General features: G+C 43.8%; 1 protein-coding gene across 5 annotated transcripts in view; it reads left to right on the top strand.

Moving 5' to 3' along the window:
• Window positions 1-18,259, top strand: part of SEC16B (SEC16 homolog B, endoplasmic reticulum export factor) — an 82,680-nt gene that overhangs the window by 34,538 nt on the left and 29,883 nt on the right. For 4 of the 5 annotated variants that reach the window (XM_019646425.1, XM_019646417.1, XM_019646410.1 and 1 more), the window contains exons 1-3: window positions 13,936-14,106; window positions 15,910-16,263; window positions 17,621-17,733. In XM_019646425.1, coding sequence (XP_019501970.1) covers window positions 15,968-16,263; window positions 17,621-17,733 — 409 coding nt within the window. In that variant the 5' untranslated portion in view covers window positions 13,936-14,106; window positions 15,910-15,967. Of the gene's footprint in view, window positions 1-2,411; window positions 2,625-13,935; window positions 14,107-15,909; window positions 16,264-17,620; window positions 17,734-18,259 lie in introns of those variants that run through there. The other variant, XM_019646405.1, reaches the window with a different exon arrangement.

The raw sequence follows: 18,259 nt of genomic DNA, 5'->3' as shown, positions 1-18,259 counted from the left end.
CACAACTAGATTGAAGAACAAAACGACAGCAACTTGTCTGTTCCCCTTCCCCCAACTCCCCAGCACTGTTCCCATCCCCCCAATTCCCCAATAAAAAAAATCTTAAAAAAAAAAAAAAAGAAACCTCCTATTTTGAATATTTTTCCCTACCCCTTTTTGCACTGATTTATTTTCTTACCCCTCTCAAAATTACTTTAGGTTTATCTACCTCCCTTGATCTGTCATAACATTTGCTGTTTATTTACATCTTCTTTTTATGGATATGTTCACTTCCTGTAGTTGAGTGATTATTAATGCGATAAAGGAGAGTAAACTAATCATAAGACAAGATGGCAAATTCAGGTCATAGTTAGCTATTCCTTGCATAAATCTAAGGATGTACTCTTTGCATACAAAGCAGGAATATGGTAATTATGAGTGTCTTCTTCAATTATGACAAGTAAGGTCAGGCAGGATCTAGTCTTAATATTTACAGCATGATGTTGTGGGGTGATTTTTGAGAGCCAGAGACCTAAGTTTTACTGTGCGACCTTGCACAAGTTATCTAACCTCTCTGAATCTCTAATTATAGCTACCTAAAATGGTGGGTTGAATTAAAGATCCTTTTTGGATAAAAAAAATTTGCAGCTCTCCTTTGGATTATTTTTGTAGTTGAAAGTAAAACAAAACATTCCTTTTTTAAAAGTTATTTTTAAAACAGTTCTATAATTCAGAAATTTTACCTAAATCAGGTCTTTTCTCAATTTAACATTTAAAATTGAGAGCTTCTTCCAATCCAGGGTAATGAGTAAATACATACAACCTATGTTTTGTGACTCATATATCTGTCTACTTGATACATAACCCATATGGGGACAGGACATCTTGAATTTTCTGATGGCCCCAATTAAAAAAAATCAACTTGTGTTGTCAGTATAATTAAGATAATGTAACATCCAAGTACATTTGTATACCTGACTTCATTTTAATTCAGAGAATGTGGCCAGTGCTGACATAATGACCTTTCCTGTGTTCTAATTATGTTAAAAATGTTTCTCTTTCTGTTGGTTGTTTGGCCATTGATTAGTAAGAGCTTATTTCTCAGTTTCTGGCTCTGTTGGTGAAACACAGGGATGGGTCGGTCCATTTGACTCCCTTCTCCTTTTCCTTCATCGGCACTTTCCCAGCTGATTTCTGAGTCACCTCTGGAGGCATTTGAGACAGCCTGGGTTGAACAGCACTGTCAGCACCATCTCTGTGCCGCCATGTGCCGGGGGCCCTCCCTCTGTGCCACACATCACGGAAACGCGTGGGGATGTGACCCGCCTCCAACATCAGTCTCAAAGGAGAGGAGGGCTGTGTGAAGTCTGGGCTGGAAGAGTGTTTTACATTTCTCTTTGGCCTGGCTTGTCCATTCCAGATAAGCACAAGAACGTCTTTAGAATTCTTGAGTGTATTTGGATCACACAGGAGAAACCGAAATCCATTTAAGATTCAGCAGTGAGACTCAGAGCGTAAGAATTCAGGCCAGTTTTCACTTGTCAACAATTTTTACATAATACAAAGAGCCTTATTGTTTCTTCTGATTACATAGGTATATTTTTTCCTTGAAAAAATTGAAATATACATAAAATTATAGAGAATAAAATAGAAGTTATCTGGACTCCCACCACTGTAAGATATCTAATTCACTCTTTTGTAAACGCACACACACTTCTCTTTAACCACACACACCATTCACATACAGATCATTTTATCTGGGATGGAATGTAATAAATGCTGCTTTATTGTGTACCTTTACAAAAGTTACTCCACCCCCACCCATTGCTTTTGCACATACTCTCCCTTAAATAAAGGAAGTATTATTGACAGCCAGTATATATTTTTTACATACTTTCTCTATACAGATACATAAATGCTTGTATATAATCACATGTTATTATATACACATATAATAGCACATGGGCAAATATATGTTTTTCTCTTGATACTATGTCATAGCAACCCCAAATGGGATAATATACTTTCATTTTTCTCAATAATATGCCGTAGAAACCCCTCCAAGTCAACTGACGTAGCTGTAATTTATTAAATTTATTATTTGCTATTAGATATCCCAATAATCCATGACATAACTATCTCAATCTATTCAACCATTTCCCTTATTGATGAGCATTCACTTCTTCAGTTCTTTGCCACTCCCAGCTCATATTTTTTTAATGAACGAATATATATATAATGCTGATTAAAAGCCTCTAAATTTTACTTTTTCGATTTGTAATCCTGATTGTCTTGATCAGTTATGAATGTGCTGTCATGATTCTTTAGAAAGTCAGTATACTATTTAAGTTCTTGGAATTCTTACTTAATCACACGAAGTGTTTTGTGTGGTTTCTCTCTGTTAACCTCAGGTCGTGGCCTTTTTTCCTCAGACCTTCTCAGCATGGTGGTCAGATCATGTTTCCAGTCTCAGGACCTACACACAGAATCATTCCGTTGGGAAACTAGTCCCGAAGCAGGAAGGTTCTGGGAAGCTGACGTGGCTTCACGGTTTACAGTGTCTGCCAGCTGTGAGTAACAGCAGGCTGTCATGATGGGATAGAGCAGAAGCAGAAGCAGCAACTCCTGATTTAGGTGCAAAAGATGTAAGTACTTACTTATTTTCACCATTAACCAATTAACCCAAACCAAGCCTGCACTGAAGAATGCTAAGAGGGAATACAATTCCCTTGAGAAGCCCTTCTAGCTGATTCATTTGAGAAGCATTTGGTCTCAACCAGAGTAGAAAGGCTCAAGCTGGCACATGGTTCCCTGCGAAACGAAGAACCTCACAGGGTCTTGTTTGAAAAAACGAACTTCAGCTGCGGCTAATGCCACTTCAAACCCTAACTCCTTGAAGTGTCTGCATCCTGTGGCAGGGCTGTCCCCTGTAAGATGGAATGCATGGCTAATGTGCAGAAGGACATGTGATTTCAATTTTCATAAAAATTTTAGGCAGGTTTGATTATGGGAAGATGAAAGGAGGCTTAGCAGTTACAGTGTTCGGGGGAGAGGAGAGAGCCTGTTAAATATTTTAAGGGAGGATTCAAGTTGTTTCAAGCTGCCTTAGAGGCAATGTGGAAACTTCTGTTCTCAGGCTGTCTAGATGACTAAGGGTATGATGCCTGCCAACCCAAAGAGCAATGTAATCCTGGCACAGGTCCGTTTAGCAAGAGGTGGCCCTACAGCTGCTGTTCCAAAGGCTTCCACCCTGGAAATCACATCGGGAATTCTGGGATTTTCAGAGTTCATAAACCATGTGTTTACGGGTTGGTGATTTTTTTCTCTTTCTGTTGAGACCTTTTACGCTGATGTTCAGCTCTGCATGAAACCTCACAAATGCCAAACAGTGATCCTCCCTGAGTGTGGTTGAACTTACTGACAGATAAGATATTTTTGATTGTCACCTCTATGCTGGAAATACCTAGGTCAACAAGATGGAAGAGGACTCCGCTGCCCCGCAGGAAGAACACGTGTGATGAGAGGAGGAATAAATAGTGGGTGGGAAATCAGAAGACCTGGAATTGGGGCCTGGCCTTGATCCCAATGAACCATATGGCGCTCTGGGCTTCAGTTTATGTGCTGTACGATGAATGGGTTGGAAAGGATATCCCCTTCAGTAATTGGCTTCTCACCTAGTGTGAGTTTTTCCCTTGCTGAACAGCTTTTTGCGCAGCATTGAATTTGGAAGTGGGTACTTTGTGTATGAAATGGACCTCACATGTCACCTACCAGGCTTTGTCAAAGTGTGCTTTTCAGAAACTTGAAGCGTCCTCCTGGATGGGCCCACTTACGATATGATATTGGTAGGAGGAAAGGTTGCTTCCGAGAAAGATGTCTTAAAGGTAGCAATTCCACACAGACTCATCTTAACGTGTCTGAGTTTCTATTTTCAAATGGTTATTCATTGGCATAAGTACCTTTCCAACAGCTGCCAAGTTTTGAGGGGCAAAGACACAAAAGCCTGGCACGAAGGAAAATGAAATTGCTTGGAATAAGTGTGACCCACAGGCTACAGCTTGAAAGAAATTAAACTGAGTGAAAAATAAACCAGACTGTGGTTTCAAATAGAATAGAAAATACAAAAAAGAAAAACAAGAAAAAACCCCCAGAAAATACCCACTACGGGTGACTGTGTGGTGCTTCCTCAGCTCCCTGACATGCGTCACCATCAGCTCAGCTATCTTTGACTTTGGAAGTTGTGGGAGTCTCATTAACATGTTTTAATGAGTGATGTATAAAATCAATTTCTTCAATATCATTAGTATGCATACTTTTTTCCCATCAGCTTGGCCTAGGCTAGTTCCCAAACTTGTCCACATACATCCCTCGCTGCCTCCCTCTCTTCTCAGTGGCAGAAGTACACACTTCCTAACCCCCGAGTAATCCCTTCTCTTGGGCTGTGAACTCTATTCCCATTGGCCTCCTGAGGGACCACATCCATCACTCACTTCTTTTATTCCTCATTTCTTTAGTGTCTCCTCTAACTGTCTTTCCACCATAGGTAGATGTGTTGGAGTGTCTCCCATTTTATACCAGCCAATCAACCAACCAATGAACCAGCCAACGAACAACAACTCTTGGTCGCTCCTTACTGTCCTATGCCTTCTCTGGCCATACCACCAACCCTGTGGAATCCAGTGGACGCTTTCTAGCTCTTATATAACTTGATCTCTTGCTGTATCTCTTCTCTTTACCTCGTCCTCTTTCTTGACACTCCTTCCTTGCCTTCCTTGAAGAGTTGGCTGCCATTCCTTCATCATATAATACTCTATGTAATATTTATCATATTTTATTTAAGTGGTTCATGTATTTTATTTACCTTTCAAGTTGATGGTGACTACCTAAGAAATAGAATTATGTCTTTTGTTTCTGTATCCCTAATGCCTACAAGAGTGTGAGCACATACTAGGTATTCAATAAACTATTATCGAATGGCTGAATGGTGGACAGGCAGCTGCCTGCAGCTCCAGGTTGATACCCTGTTTCAGTCAGCCCAGTGGGAAGCACACTTCTTTCCTCGTAGTTCAAGCCTAAGTTCTGGAAGCATGCCTCTTGGACATGTTCCTAAACATATGCCAACTGCTGGATTAATCACTAATGGCCAGGGAGCTGGGAGACTCTTACTGTACAGGTATGACTTTGGAGTCCATTATGAGAGCAAGGGATGTGGTCAGTCCCAGGCATGCTGTATAAACTGAGAGGGGACAGGGAAGCTCATCACAGAAGAACTGGTGATTTATTAGCAGAAGCCAGAGGATGCTGGGCAGGCAGAAATAGCGCGCTCGCCATATTGTGTAAACGATCTAGGTAGTGAGGAGGCCTGGGGCTACCCTCTGCTCTACATGGCTGACTGAGGCAGCTGGGACAGGCTCTTCAGTGTCAGCTCTCACCATCTCTCTTAGTCTGTTTGAGCTGTTAGGACGTAATGTCACACTCTGGGTGGCTTATAAGCAACAGACATTTATTTCTCACAGCTCTGGAGACTGGAAGTCCAAGGTCAGGGTGCCGGCAGATTCTGTGTCTGGTGAGGACTTGCATCTGGGTTTATGGACCGCCTTCTCCTCACTTGGCAGAAGGGGTGAGGGAGCTCTCTGGGGCCTCTTTTATAAGGGCACTAATCCCATTGATGAGGACTCTACCCTTATGACCCAATCACCTCCCAAAGGCCCCACCTCCTAATATCGTCACATTGGGGATTAGGTTTCAATGTATGGATTTGGGTGGGGGACCACAAACATTTGGCCTATAGCAACTTCTGTTTGCATTCTAGTCTCCGGCCACACTGAACATAAAACCTACTGATGATGTGCTCATGATACAGGCCCTCTTTCACCTCTGGGCCTCTGCGACATCTATCCATCCTTCCCCTGGAAACACATTCTCTCTTGCTCCCCTCTCCTCTGTCCAGGCCTGAGACATCTTTCTGCTGGGAAGCCTTCTCTCACTAGTTTGGCACCTTTGCTGTGTGTGTCATCTGTTTTGTACTGCCTCCTCCGCCAGCACTGAGTTTTGGAATCTTGTCTGCGCCTCCATTAGGCAGTAAACTCCAAGAGGATAAGGAACAAGCTCACCGTGGTCACTTAGCGTGGCCTGTAGTCAACACCCCAAATGAGCTTGGCACATCGTAGGCACTCCATACATACGTGAATCACTCAGTTTTTCACCATTTCTTGGTTATTAAATAAGAAAAGGGGCTGTTTTGGATCCCTTCTGCATAGCCCTGGGGCTTAGCAGCTTTATTAGACAAATAATGGAGAATCAGCTCATACAGGAGAAAAGATTTTTATTACAATGAATAATGAACTACTGTTTGTCTAAAATATTATTTGTTGAATAAAAGAAATATACATATATACATATATATATATATATATATATATATATATTTACTCCAGGGGTAAGGCTATATTCCCCAGTCAGATTCATGTAGTGACATTATTTATTCAATGAATGACATTTGGACCAGCACTAGGACATGGTGTCTTAGGGTCATAATGTCATGAAGCATAGAAAGTACTGCATCCTAAGTGAAAGGTAAATATTCTTAGGAAGCTTGCGTGGAAACTACATCACAGAAGCAGTGTCGGGAAAGGCAGTAAAGGTTCACTCAACAGAGTCTCTAACATGCATTTATGGAATGCGCCCCCCAAATAATGAACTTCGGCCATCTCCCTTGCTGTGGCTGCAGACGTTTATGCTTAGAAGAGAAACTTCATCCTTGTGTCGTGCCCTTCAGTGTCCTCCAGGAACTGACTTGAACTTTGTTTTCTGGCATCCTAAGTGGCTCCTATGGAAATGGCCCCGATGTGCTAACTTCAGCGTTAGAACAGCACTCCTGGATATGTCACCAATCTCTGCAGTCATGTGTTCCAGACAGAGAACAGGGACGTGAGTGCCACTAAACTCCGGGTATGCTTTCACACTGTGCCAGGTAAACCACAGGAGTTCCTGGGCTCCTGGGTACCCGACAGAATCTTCCGTAATAGAGGTTTTGTATCCATCAGTAGAGAGCTTGGGGTGCTACGGGTCTGTCAATGGAAGAGCTGGGTGTGAGGGACTCTCCCAGGCTTAGACACTGTCACCTGCGGGGATGGATTCTTTCCAGCTCTTCAGTTATGTGTCTGAATGTCTGCTCTTGTTCAGAATGTGTCTCTCAGGCATCTCCACCACGTGGCAAGGAGTGACTTCTGGCATGCAGGGTATGTGTATGTGTGTGTGCACCTGTCCCCTGGCAGGTATGACATTTCTTGGACGTCTCAGGCTTCATTGTAAAAATTAACACAAATTTGAATTTGATTCCATAATATTCAATAATATGATGTTTGTGTTTAAAATTAAAAATGTATTTTACGATTGCTTGTACGATAAAATTGGTGCTTGTGCTGTGGCATCCTGCATTGTCCCTGGGGTTACAAGTGCTTCAGGGTGAGAAGCATTGGGCTGCACTTTCTTAAAGTTTCAAATTCTGGTGTTCTTACCTTAAACCATTCTTTTTTTTTTCCCCACCCCTCTATAGTCGTATGAGATTAATTCTCTATGTTCCCCTGACCTCGTGGCTCAGTGGGGGCCCTGGGTTAAGTAAGAGGAGTTGTGGATTTCACAGCAGTAATGGGTACTCAATTAATCGCTTTCTGGTGACCTGTGTAGATTACTTCCTAGGCACTTTATAGCATTTCCAGGGAAAAGATAACAGTTAACATTTTTTGAGCATTTACTATATGCCAAGTACTTTGTGGATTTTTAATCTAGTTATACTCTTATAAGAACTCTGTGATGTGAGGTAGGTTCTATTATTACCCCCATCTTACAGATGAAGAAATAACTTGCCCAAGTTCAAGCAGCCAGCAGATAATGGAGCTGAGATTCACACCCAGGCAGCCTTGTTCTGGGGCCACCAAGTGGTACTGCTCCTCTGGGAAACTTCTGTCCTATTGGCCATGGGGGCTTGGCAAATACTCCAAGCACATCAGAGCCCTTTATTTCATTTAGTGGGTGTGTGAGTCACCTCTGCCCGTTGTAGCTTGATGCGAGGTCAGTAGTCATAGCAGCATCCATCTGCCACCTCCCTCATCCTGGTTCAAGGGGCGTCATTAAAATGAGAGGGTGAAGAGAGTAGAGGTGGGACCGCCTCTGCCAGCACAGGGCTGATAAGGAGGAAGGGAATCCTTCTTGAGTGATATATTGCTTCTCTAGCTCTTGGCAGCAGAGGTGGCTTCAGGGAGGGCAGGTGTGTAGACAGCCAGGTAGGTGGCATTTAAAGGAGCCCTTTGGTCAGGGCTCATACACAGGATTCCTCAGTCCTGTAGGAAACTGCATTGTGCTCAAACCTTCACTCCTGTTGCCAAGAGCAACAGTTTCAGGATTGGCACAGGCAGCTCCCGGTGCCTGTGCCAGGCTAATTGTCTCTGGCCCTCAGACCATGTTTTCCTGGCACACGTCCTTCCTGATAACTGGACTGCTGAGTGGCACAGGCCACTCTGCATCTTGGCTGACACCCAGCTTACCTGGGAGGAGGTCAAAGCCCTGGCAGCCAATCACTGGCCGAGGCCACGAGCCCCGTCTCTCCAAGGCTGGCTCCAAAAGGTGGCTTTGCAGGAGTCAAGAGGCTGCTCTGCACTAAACCTTCACCCCCTGACTCATTCTCGGAGTCAGAGACATGAGCTGACTGCCGACCAAAAAGAGCCTCAGTGTCTTGGATGTTGTAGTAAATGCAGGTGGGGACATTACCTGGCCATTCCCACTTTGCCTAAGGTTTTTAATTTAAAAATTATGATTTAATGTTTTTCTTCCACTGTCCTATCGGAGTGTGACTTTCAGGTATATGAAGGGACCTCAGTTTAACAAGGTATGCAGATCATTTGTCTGTTTTTGTCTCACGTATGCCCCACATGGCATCACTTTGGTCAATCTCCCGTCAGTTTTAACTCACTGCCTCAGCCTTCTCTTAGACTTTCTCTAGAAACTCCCTGTCAGACATACCTCCGGTCTCAGGACGTGAAAACTACTGGATGTGATCGTACAGTGAGGCTGTTGGTACTGTAAATGTAAGGTGTGCATTCATTCATAAATGAAATCTTAATTGCGCCCTTGTCCTATGTCAGACGCTGTGCCAGGCACCGCGGGTATAGCATGGAACCAAGCACAGATGGTCAGTCGCCCCGTGGAGTGTCAAGTCCGTCTAAGTGTCCAATAATGGCTGCATTTCCAGCCACTTGCTACTCTGAGCACGTGTTCCTGGTTAAATCTCACTCCCATTTTCCGCACCAGCCAGTTCAAACCTTCCTAACGTTTCTCAAATCTCTCACCACACGCTCACCCTGCTCTCTTGCGGGTAGAACTTGGCAGTCTATGCCACAGAGAATTCTCGGTATCCAGTCCCTGGGTACTTGTCTCTATCTGTGCCCGCCTTCACTTCCTTTATCCCTTCCTCAGAGAGAGAGGTAGGGGGTGGGAGGGGGGATTGTCTTCCTCTTAGTTAAGCTGAACCTGGATCTCATGTGACCAGCCTCCTTTGAGATTTATTCCTTTAACCATTTTGTTTCTTTTCTGTATCTCCATATGATCAGCATGGAACTCTCTTTCGTCTGATCACCATAAATCAATTCTTCAAACCTGAGTGCCTCGTAGTAGCCCCAGCTGTTGCCCACTTTACTTCCAACTCAAGCTTCTAGAAAGAGTAATTTTACTTGCAGTCCCCCTTTCCTTCCTTTCAATTCTCTGTGATTTCTGTGTCTAATTTCTCACTCCCTTGACCATGGATTCACTGAAATTGTTCACGTGCAGACCTCCTCGTTGTTAAATCCAGTGATGCAGAAAACACTTCCACTTGTTGCGTATCTCAATTTTTCTGCTAAGTTTGGCATTCTTGACCACCCTTCCATTTTTGAAGCTGTTACCGTCCCTGGATCCCGGGACACTATCCTCTCCTGGCCCTCTGTCTACTTTCTGGCCCCTCCTATTATCTCCATAGCCTCCTCTTTCTGCGTCCAGCTCTTACACGCTGGTGTTCCTCAGAGCTCCTTCCAAAACTCGTCTTCTAAGTCTCAGCTTTCCTTAGGCAACGCCGCCCACGCTTATGGCTTCAATCACAGCATCGCTATCCTCAGGCCTCCCTCTTGAGCTTCAGACTCTCATAGCCAACTGCATATTGACCACACTTACCTGTGTTCACAGGCCCCTCACCATCAATGTGTCCAAAACTCATCATCCTCCCCACCAAACTGGCTGCCTTTTTAAGATTTATATATATATAAAATCAGCATGGTCCCCTCTCTACAGCCTGAAAACTTTGAATTGTCCTTCACTTCCCCGTCTTCATTTTCTGTATTCAACAGGGTAGCATTTCATGTTGATTCTGTTTTATAAACATATATATGTATATATATTTATATTATACCGGGGGTGCCAAAAAATATATATACACATGACTTGTATTCATCTTTTGTTATTGGTATATATTATTACAACTTTAATACAGTTTTTCCCTTTCTTAAAATATACATACATTTTTTGGGGCACCGTCTGTATATATTTTATCTCTCTCCTGTTCTCCAATCTCTCTGCAGCTGCTCTAAGTTCAGGCATCCATCTGTCTTGCTTGTTTTATGGAATGACCTCGAATAGCACATCTCCCCATTCCTAATTTTTCACCTTCCCTTGTGCGTCCTTCCATTAGAACAATCAGTGGTAGATAGATCCATTAGAACATGACTGCATTGCATTATGATTGCATAGTTGAATATCTACTATTCTACTGGACCAACAGCTCCTTTAGGCATGGATTATATGTTATTTGTCTTTGTGTATTCCTTATTCATATGACGATCCTGGGTATATAGTAGGTGTTCAGTAAATATTTGTTTAGTGAATGAATGATGTCCAAAATCTCCCCTCCAATCTTGGATGCTTTGGGGAGTCGCTGCTCCATTTTTGCAACTTGGGTGTGTGATTATTTACTGATATGACAGTTGATTTTGTCTTTTCAAATAACATGTTTTTTTTGTAGGAAAGTTAGAAAATATGGACAAGCAAAAAGAAAAAAATAAACTAAGTCATAGTCCCCTTACTGAGACAAATAAGTATTGTTAATCTGTTGATAGTGGGCCTCTCGGTTTGTTTTCTAAATGTTTACTTTCCATAAAGGAATGGAGTCGAGCCTGGGGGATGCTTCAGCTGTTGAGCTGTCCCTTGCAGCCATTAAGTCATAGTGCTCACGCATCCATCTGACCCGGATCTAGGTGGGTGTTCACATCCGTCAGCACTCATCTGGTGGGTAGAGACGAGCAGCATTATTGGCAGTGATGACACTTTTGTAGACAGATGTTAAACAGGTTTGAAGCAAGATCCTTGTCAGTGGTCTGGAATTTGGAAAGGAGAACACGGACTGGGAAAGGAAATGCACGTAAACTAGCAGGTGACCTGAGCTCCAGTCCTGGTGGAAAGTTGAAAGGCAGGGCAGGAATCAGGCCTGAGGAAGGCGTAATGTGAAGGCTGTATGTAGCTGTTGCAGCATGAGGGAGCCTGTGGGAGCATGCAAGGGTACTGCAACCAGGACGTGGGTGGCAAGACTAATTTTAGCCCACCTCCTGGTGGGGATGAGCTGCTAATATAGTGTCAAGCTGGGTAAGTTTGGTTAGAAACCAGAAGGAATTGAGCTGCCAGGTTGAACGGCTTAGTAACTGTAGACTGTGGGACTGAGAAATCCCAAACCTTTTGAAGTGATGAGATCCCACCACGATCTGTTTCATTCCATGACCCATGTAGGTATTGTATACCATATGTCTATATACAGTAATTAAAACTAATTAAAATTAATTTTGGTTGGGGAGTGTTCGAGGCATTTCATAACTCTTTAGATAATTAGAGATGCATTGGGATGTCACAAAAGGAGCATTTGGAATAACTGAGCTAGATGTTTAAAGCAGAGATGTGCAATGAAGTCTAGTCACAGAATGACAATCTATAGTTGAGAGAACACGGAATTAGGGACTAGGAGTTTGGGGTTGTAATCAGTATGTCGGTAAACTAGCTCTCTGAAAACAACAACCACCATCTTGCTTTGCAGCATTTGCTCATTTTTACGTAAATACTCCCGTTGTGGTGGATTTCATATTACCAATGGTTTTACTACTGGCCCACACAATTCCTGAATATTGAATAGTCAGCTCCTTTAAGCCCAGTGCACTATAACGCCCACACACCAATATAGTCCTGACTGAGCTTCTGGTTAGCTTGGTGATCTTGGGTAGATAGATCCCTTCCCTTCTCTGGATCTTAGTTTAATCGCCAATAAAGTGAAGTTGCTAAAGTCACCTCTCAGGTCCCTTTCCAAAGTTAACATTCCAGTAATGTAGTTGGTGTAATAAAATGGGACTAATAACATCATGTTAGGAGCTAAAAGAGTTACATCAGGTTTTCATGAATGTAACTGATATATCAGAACACATAATTTGATGTCTGAGTCAGTGTCATAATCAACTGTGTTCTTTTTTTTTGTTTGTTTTTGTAAATTTTATTGGGGAGCAGTGTGTTTTTCCAGGACCCATCAGCTCCAAGTCAAGTAGTCGTTTCAATCTAGTTGTGGAGGGTGCAGCTCAGTGGCCCATAAGGGAATCGAACTGGCAACCTTGGTGTTATGAGCACTGTGCTCTAACCAACGGAGCTAACCGACTGCCCCAATCAACCACGTTCTGATTCCTGCTGTCAATGTGTGTGTCCTTCTCCAGCACCTCTTTCCAGGAGGAGGATTAAAAACGGCAGTGCAGCCACTAGCAACCTGAGCTGCACTGCCCACCAGCGGGCTAAGAAACCATTTCCATGGTCAGAGAATTCTACACTCAGTTGCCAAGCTCTAGGAGTCAGTGGAGGGCTGAGACAAAATCTTATAGTTCAGGCACATTATGCTATCTGACCATGACACTCACCCATGAGGGTCTTCCCTGGACCAGTAACAACACGAGAGGTTAACTGGCTCCAAGCTTTCTGAAGGCAAAAACTCTGTCCTTCATGTTTACGTGTTCTCAAACCCTGGCACATAACAGAGATGAAGTGTTTGTTGAAAGAAAGAATAAACTACTGGGCCCTTTTTAAAAGCTTGAATTTTATTTATTTGTTGTCCCAGTTTTATTGAGATATAATTGACATATAACACAGTGTGTAAGTTTAAGGTGTAGAACATAATGGTATGGTGAATTTTAAAATATTAATTCAAAAGTGGACATGAGCATCACTGTGTTTACCTTAATAATGTTGAAGGAATGCATTTTTTAAATGCAAGACATTGTTTTCTTATTGGTATAGGATCTTTTCAATGCCTGCAGTTCAGTATCAGGTGTTTACATTTGCCTTCCTTTCGATCACACGCTTGACACACAGCCAGATCCCAGTGGAGAGAAACATGAATGAGAAAAACCCAAACCAGACAGACCAGGTACTCAGAACCCATCAGGGAGGCCCTGCTTCAACCAATAAAAACAGCTCATCTGTTTGGAAAGGAAAAGAAACCACTTATTTATGGAGTATACTTACTTATGTGCCATTTAATCAGCATGGAACCCTTATAGTATCCCTCATGAGTGAAGTATTGTCATTCTTCTTTTAGAGAACAAACTGCCACTCCAAGAGGTGACGTGAGAGCCAGCCAGTGGTAGAGCCCTGAGTCCATGCCCCAAAGGCGGTGCTCTTCTCACCAGGCCAGGCTGCCTGGGGCCTTACTGCATTTCCGCTCCCTGCCAGCACTGTTCCTTGTTTGTTGTGGGGGTTTGGATGCATTCACTCGGGAGCGAACCTGGCTCAGCCAGAGACCAGGCAAACAGAAGCACCCGCCTCTGACAGGGCTCTCTGAGCAAACAGGCCGCCGAGTCAGGCCTGGCCCCTGCGCAGTGGCTGGGCTGCACTTTGCCCCAGTGAATCACCTCCATGGAGGCCGGGCAGTGACAAAGGTAACTGACTGGCTGTCGACTTGCGGGCCAGGTGAGTCTTGGTAGATGTGGCACCTGGACTTTGACAGTGTCCGCGAGGAGAGGAGACGCTCTTGGGCCAGGTTTCGGAGCTGCGCTGAAGGAAGGAGGAAAGGCATCAGAGCAGGTGTGTGGGAACCGAGCTCCCGTGTTTTCCCTTTTACCTGTGCTTGCTGGGCTGTCAGATTAGGAAAGGCAATATTGCCCTAACTGGGGCCAGGGAAGATCTAAGTAAATGTCCAAGTGTGACTTGTCACTGTAGATGCGACGCCTTCCTTTTGAGAATCTTAGGCGCTTTCTGTGTGACGTGCTTCAGTATAACCTGAGGTCTGACTTACTGGAGTTGATAGCTCTTGGCAACATAATGGTGTGATTTTGGCGAAGAGGTTGGGTGTTGTGCCTTTGCAGTCAGGGAGGGCTGTCTAGTGACAATATCTGGGGACAAGGTGAGAGAGGCTTTCTTCTTGTTGAGCCTTCTTGTGTCCAAATGGTATTGAGTTCCACGGGGCCTTCAGGAAAGACCCACACAACCCTTTCACTGTGTCTGGGGCATGTGGCCTTTGGTGGGATTTGCTGGAAAAGGTTTTCATTGCACCTGGCTTTTTCAAGGCAGGGAGCTGCCTCGGGAAGGAAGGTGCAAGTTTTCCTGAGCTGTGATTCATCTTGAGATGGAAAGCACTTCTGCACCTTGATCTTCTGATACGTTCTGCTTACAGCGCTCGGCTCACAGCTGTGGACCCTGGCTCCATGGCATTCGAGCCGAGTGGCATCTTGATTTCAACACATACCCTTTGACCTTTTTTTTCTCTGATGTGAATTTTTATATTAGGCTGGGACTAAGTTAAGTGGATTTCATCAGACTCTTTCAACTTAAAACAGTTCCCTAGGGAGAAAAAAAACAGCATCTGACTGAGCTAACATATTCTCCTGCCACAAGAGAATCCCCCAGCAGGGAGAAGGTCAGAAAATCCTTTTGGAGGCGGCTGGGTGCAGGTGCTCCTCTGTGATGTAGGCAGAGGAACTAGAAGGCCATCTGTCCTCTGGTGCTATTTCTCATTTTGTAGAATACATGGGGCACATTAATTTGATGCTGGGGAGACTTCTAGGTTTTAAAATCTCAGTCAGGAAGATTACTGAGACATGGCACTCTCCTTGGTCATGGAGGCAATTTCAAACTTTCGCTTTGTTGGCTCCCCTGGAGGAGGGAGAGGCGTGGCCATATTATAGGGCCGAGTTCTTCTAAGAAGTGAATTTAAGGATTTAGAAAAGATGTCTCTTGAGGTCGATTGAGGCTTCTTTTGGTTTAGGAAATGTCTTCAGCTACTCACACTGCCCTAATCTTTATCTCTGATGACATCAACTACTATTATTGAACAATTTCCATATACCATGCAGTCAGATGGGCACTCATCCGTTATTTCTGACTCAGACAGTAACTCTGCAAGCTAGTCATTATGAATTCCCATTTGATGGATAAGGAAAGTCAGGTTTGAACAAATTAGCTAGCTCATCACTGGCACAGTTAGGATTTGAACTCTGGTCTAGCTCTGTCTAAGGCCCGCTCTGTTTCTATGAGAGCATAGTAAATGTTGAATAAATATTTGCTGGTGGAATAAATAAACTTTACTTAATTAGAATACTTTGATAATGTTTTAGAGCTTCTTCTATTACTGTTATCTGTCTCCCATACCTCCCACATCTATTGTTGCTCCAAATATACGTTTTAATTTTTAAAGCAACATCAATATAGTTGTCTGGGCTGTTATTTACTTCATGTTTCTGCTTGGAGATTCCCCCCCCCCCCAGATAGCTCTATATCAGTGTTTTAGAAGATTTGGAGGACCATAAGTGCTTTTCCCACAAAACCTAATCAACCATCCTGTTTTCGCTGTAAGCCTAAAATAATGATAATGTTTTTTTTTTTCTTCAGGAAGATAAAATAACAACACAACTGACTCAACACAGGAGAGAAATTCAGAGGGTCAGGGATGGAACCCTGGGTTCCCCAGCAGCCACCGCAGCCACGCGGGAGGTCCCCAGCACCATCCCAGGATCCAGACCGAGGCCTTCGGAGAGATGGACATCATCGGCCTGTTCCGCACTATTGGCACAATGGGGAGAGGTTCCGTCAATGGCAAGACGTCCGTGGGAGCCCCCAGCCACAGCAGGACCCCAGGGCAGACCACCAGCAGCCTCAGTATGTGCCCAGGCCTGGGGAATGGCATCAGCCTGGGCCTGGGGCCGACTATTACGAAGGCGGCCATCCCAGTCACTTGTATTCAAGGTATGGCTTTAAAGCTTGAATTTGACCCAAGTCTCCTAAGTGCTTGTGAACAGATTGTCTTTTCCTTCTTCCTGTTCCTTTAATTTCACCTCTTTTTCTTCTTTTTCCTTCTCTACCCTATTACGTTGACTTGGCTAACGTTTTCCTCCCCAAAACTGGAGTTTGGTGACTGAAAATAACATTTCCCCTTCAGTATCCCCTTGCGGAGCACCTTGAAAAGCCATCACAATGTGGTTGGGTGTTGGGGGCGGGGGAGAGGGTAGAAAGATGGAAAGAATGGTGAAATTCAATTCAGCAGATAGAACTGTCTTATTCTAGGATTGCAAAAGGCAATACATATATGCAGACGATGGAAAAGCTTTTTCAAGGGATCCCCATAAAGACTTCCTCATTGTGTTGGGACCACTCTGACCCAGGGTTAGCATGACAACCACTAGCACCCGAAAAAGCCCCAGCACCTGGAACAGGACCTAGAGTGTGACAGACATATGGCAAAAAAAATTATATATTGAATGAATGAATGGGAATTAAAAAAAAAATCAACCTCAGAGAAAGCAGATACAAGCTTTCAAGCTCCAAGTTCTGTAGGAAGAGGTCTCATGGACATAATTTTGGTTGGAGAATCTAAAAATTCCTGCTCCTGGGTTCTAATGCATACCGCTGGACTTCATATTTTATGGAATGTTGGGAGCCATTTATGTTTTATTTTAGCTTTTCCAGGTGGGGTGATACTTACCTGCCTACAGATTCAGGGTGGAAATCATGACAAATGTTGTAGAGAATTTTGCCCCTATGAAATACTGAAGAATTATTGATTGATAGAAATACTAACGTCATGTTCCTTTCCCCCATCATTCTGTATTATTGAGTTCCTAAAGGGAGGTATGGTAAGGATAGAGGCATGGTGATAAGAACAATCAGATTTACCATGGTCCAACAAGACTTTTTCATCTCATTTCCATCTGCAGTATGCATGAGAGTTACAATGGCATATTGGGTCTGGGCGCAGTCATCTCAGGAAGGGGTTTTCTAAGATAATATCAGGGCAGGGTTTTCTAGGATAATATCTTGTGTCACTGGAAGTGCCTATGAGTATTTGAGGAATAAGAGGGATCATGGGGAAGGAGAAGGAGACATGGTTTTGCTCTAAAAATTCCAGCCTATTTCTGAAACAACAGTCCTACTCTGGCTCCGAGTCTGGATTTTCTGCTTACAGATGAACTGTGGCTTTTAAGCAGCTTCTAGACTGGGGTCACAATGCTGTCCTCTGAAGGCGTTTAGTTTGTCCAGTCTTCCCTTGGTTTCTATCCTTACCACCCTCCTCCTTGAATGACTGGCCTGCTCTGTGGTATTTTAGGCCAGGCATTGAGGATCCGTATCAGCGCTATCATTCTGCAGCCCTAAGGGAAGAATACGCTTATGGCAGCTATTACTATCATGGACGCCCGCAGCAGCTACCGGAAGAAAGAGGTATGGACCAATCTCCCAGAAGCCTTTGGGGTGGTGCAGCTCATCTGATAGACAGGGCAGAGGCCAAGGGAGCCAGGCTTAGAACCTCACCCAGAGCATCCTGCTGGGCTGAGGTAGAGACCCCGCCCCCACCTGCTTCTTTCTTGACCAGATGAGGCCACAGTAAAAACTCTACTGCTTGATGTCTCAAGGGGAAGAGATAGAAAGGAGTCATTTTTCTTTGTACGAGTAGATGATAGCACTGAAACTATGATTATGGATAGTCTGCACTTCATCCACCTTTTTTCTTTTACTCCTTATTATGGCCGAGATTATAGCCTCTGATGACGTAACAGTGAAGTCAGTTCTTCACGGTGATGTCATCAAGTGTGTGACTGGGCTGTGATGAGTCAGACCATCATTTACCCTGAGGGTGCAGATATGCAGCAATGCGAATTTAGACTCTATGCACTCGTAAGACTTGAGGTATGTGCTAATGGCAGCTACTGATTGGCTAGCAGAGAGAAATCCATTTCAGCATTGAACA

This window comes from Hipposideros armiger, unplaced genomic scaffold (genome assembly GCF_001890085.2).
Source record: "Hipposideros armiger isolate ML-2016 unplaced genomic scaffold, ASM189008v1 scaffold_6, whole genome shotgun sequence".
NCBI classification, from domain to species: domain Eukaryota; kingdom Metazoa; phylum Chordata; class Mammalia; order Chiroptera; family Hipposideridae; genus Hipposideros; species Hipposideros armiger.
The sequence above is the reverse complement of the archived record's forward strand: the minus strand, read 5'-3'. Positions and strand labels throughout refer to the sequence as shown.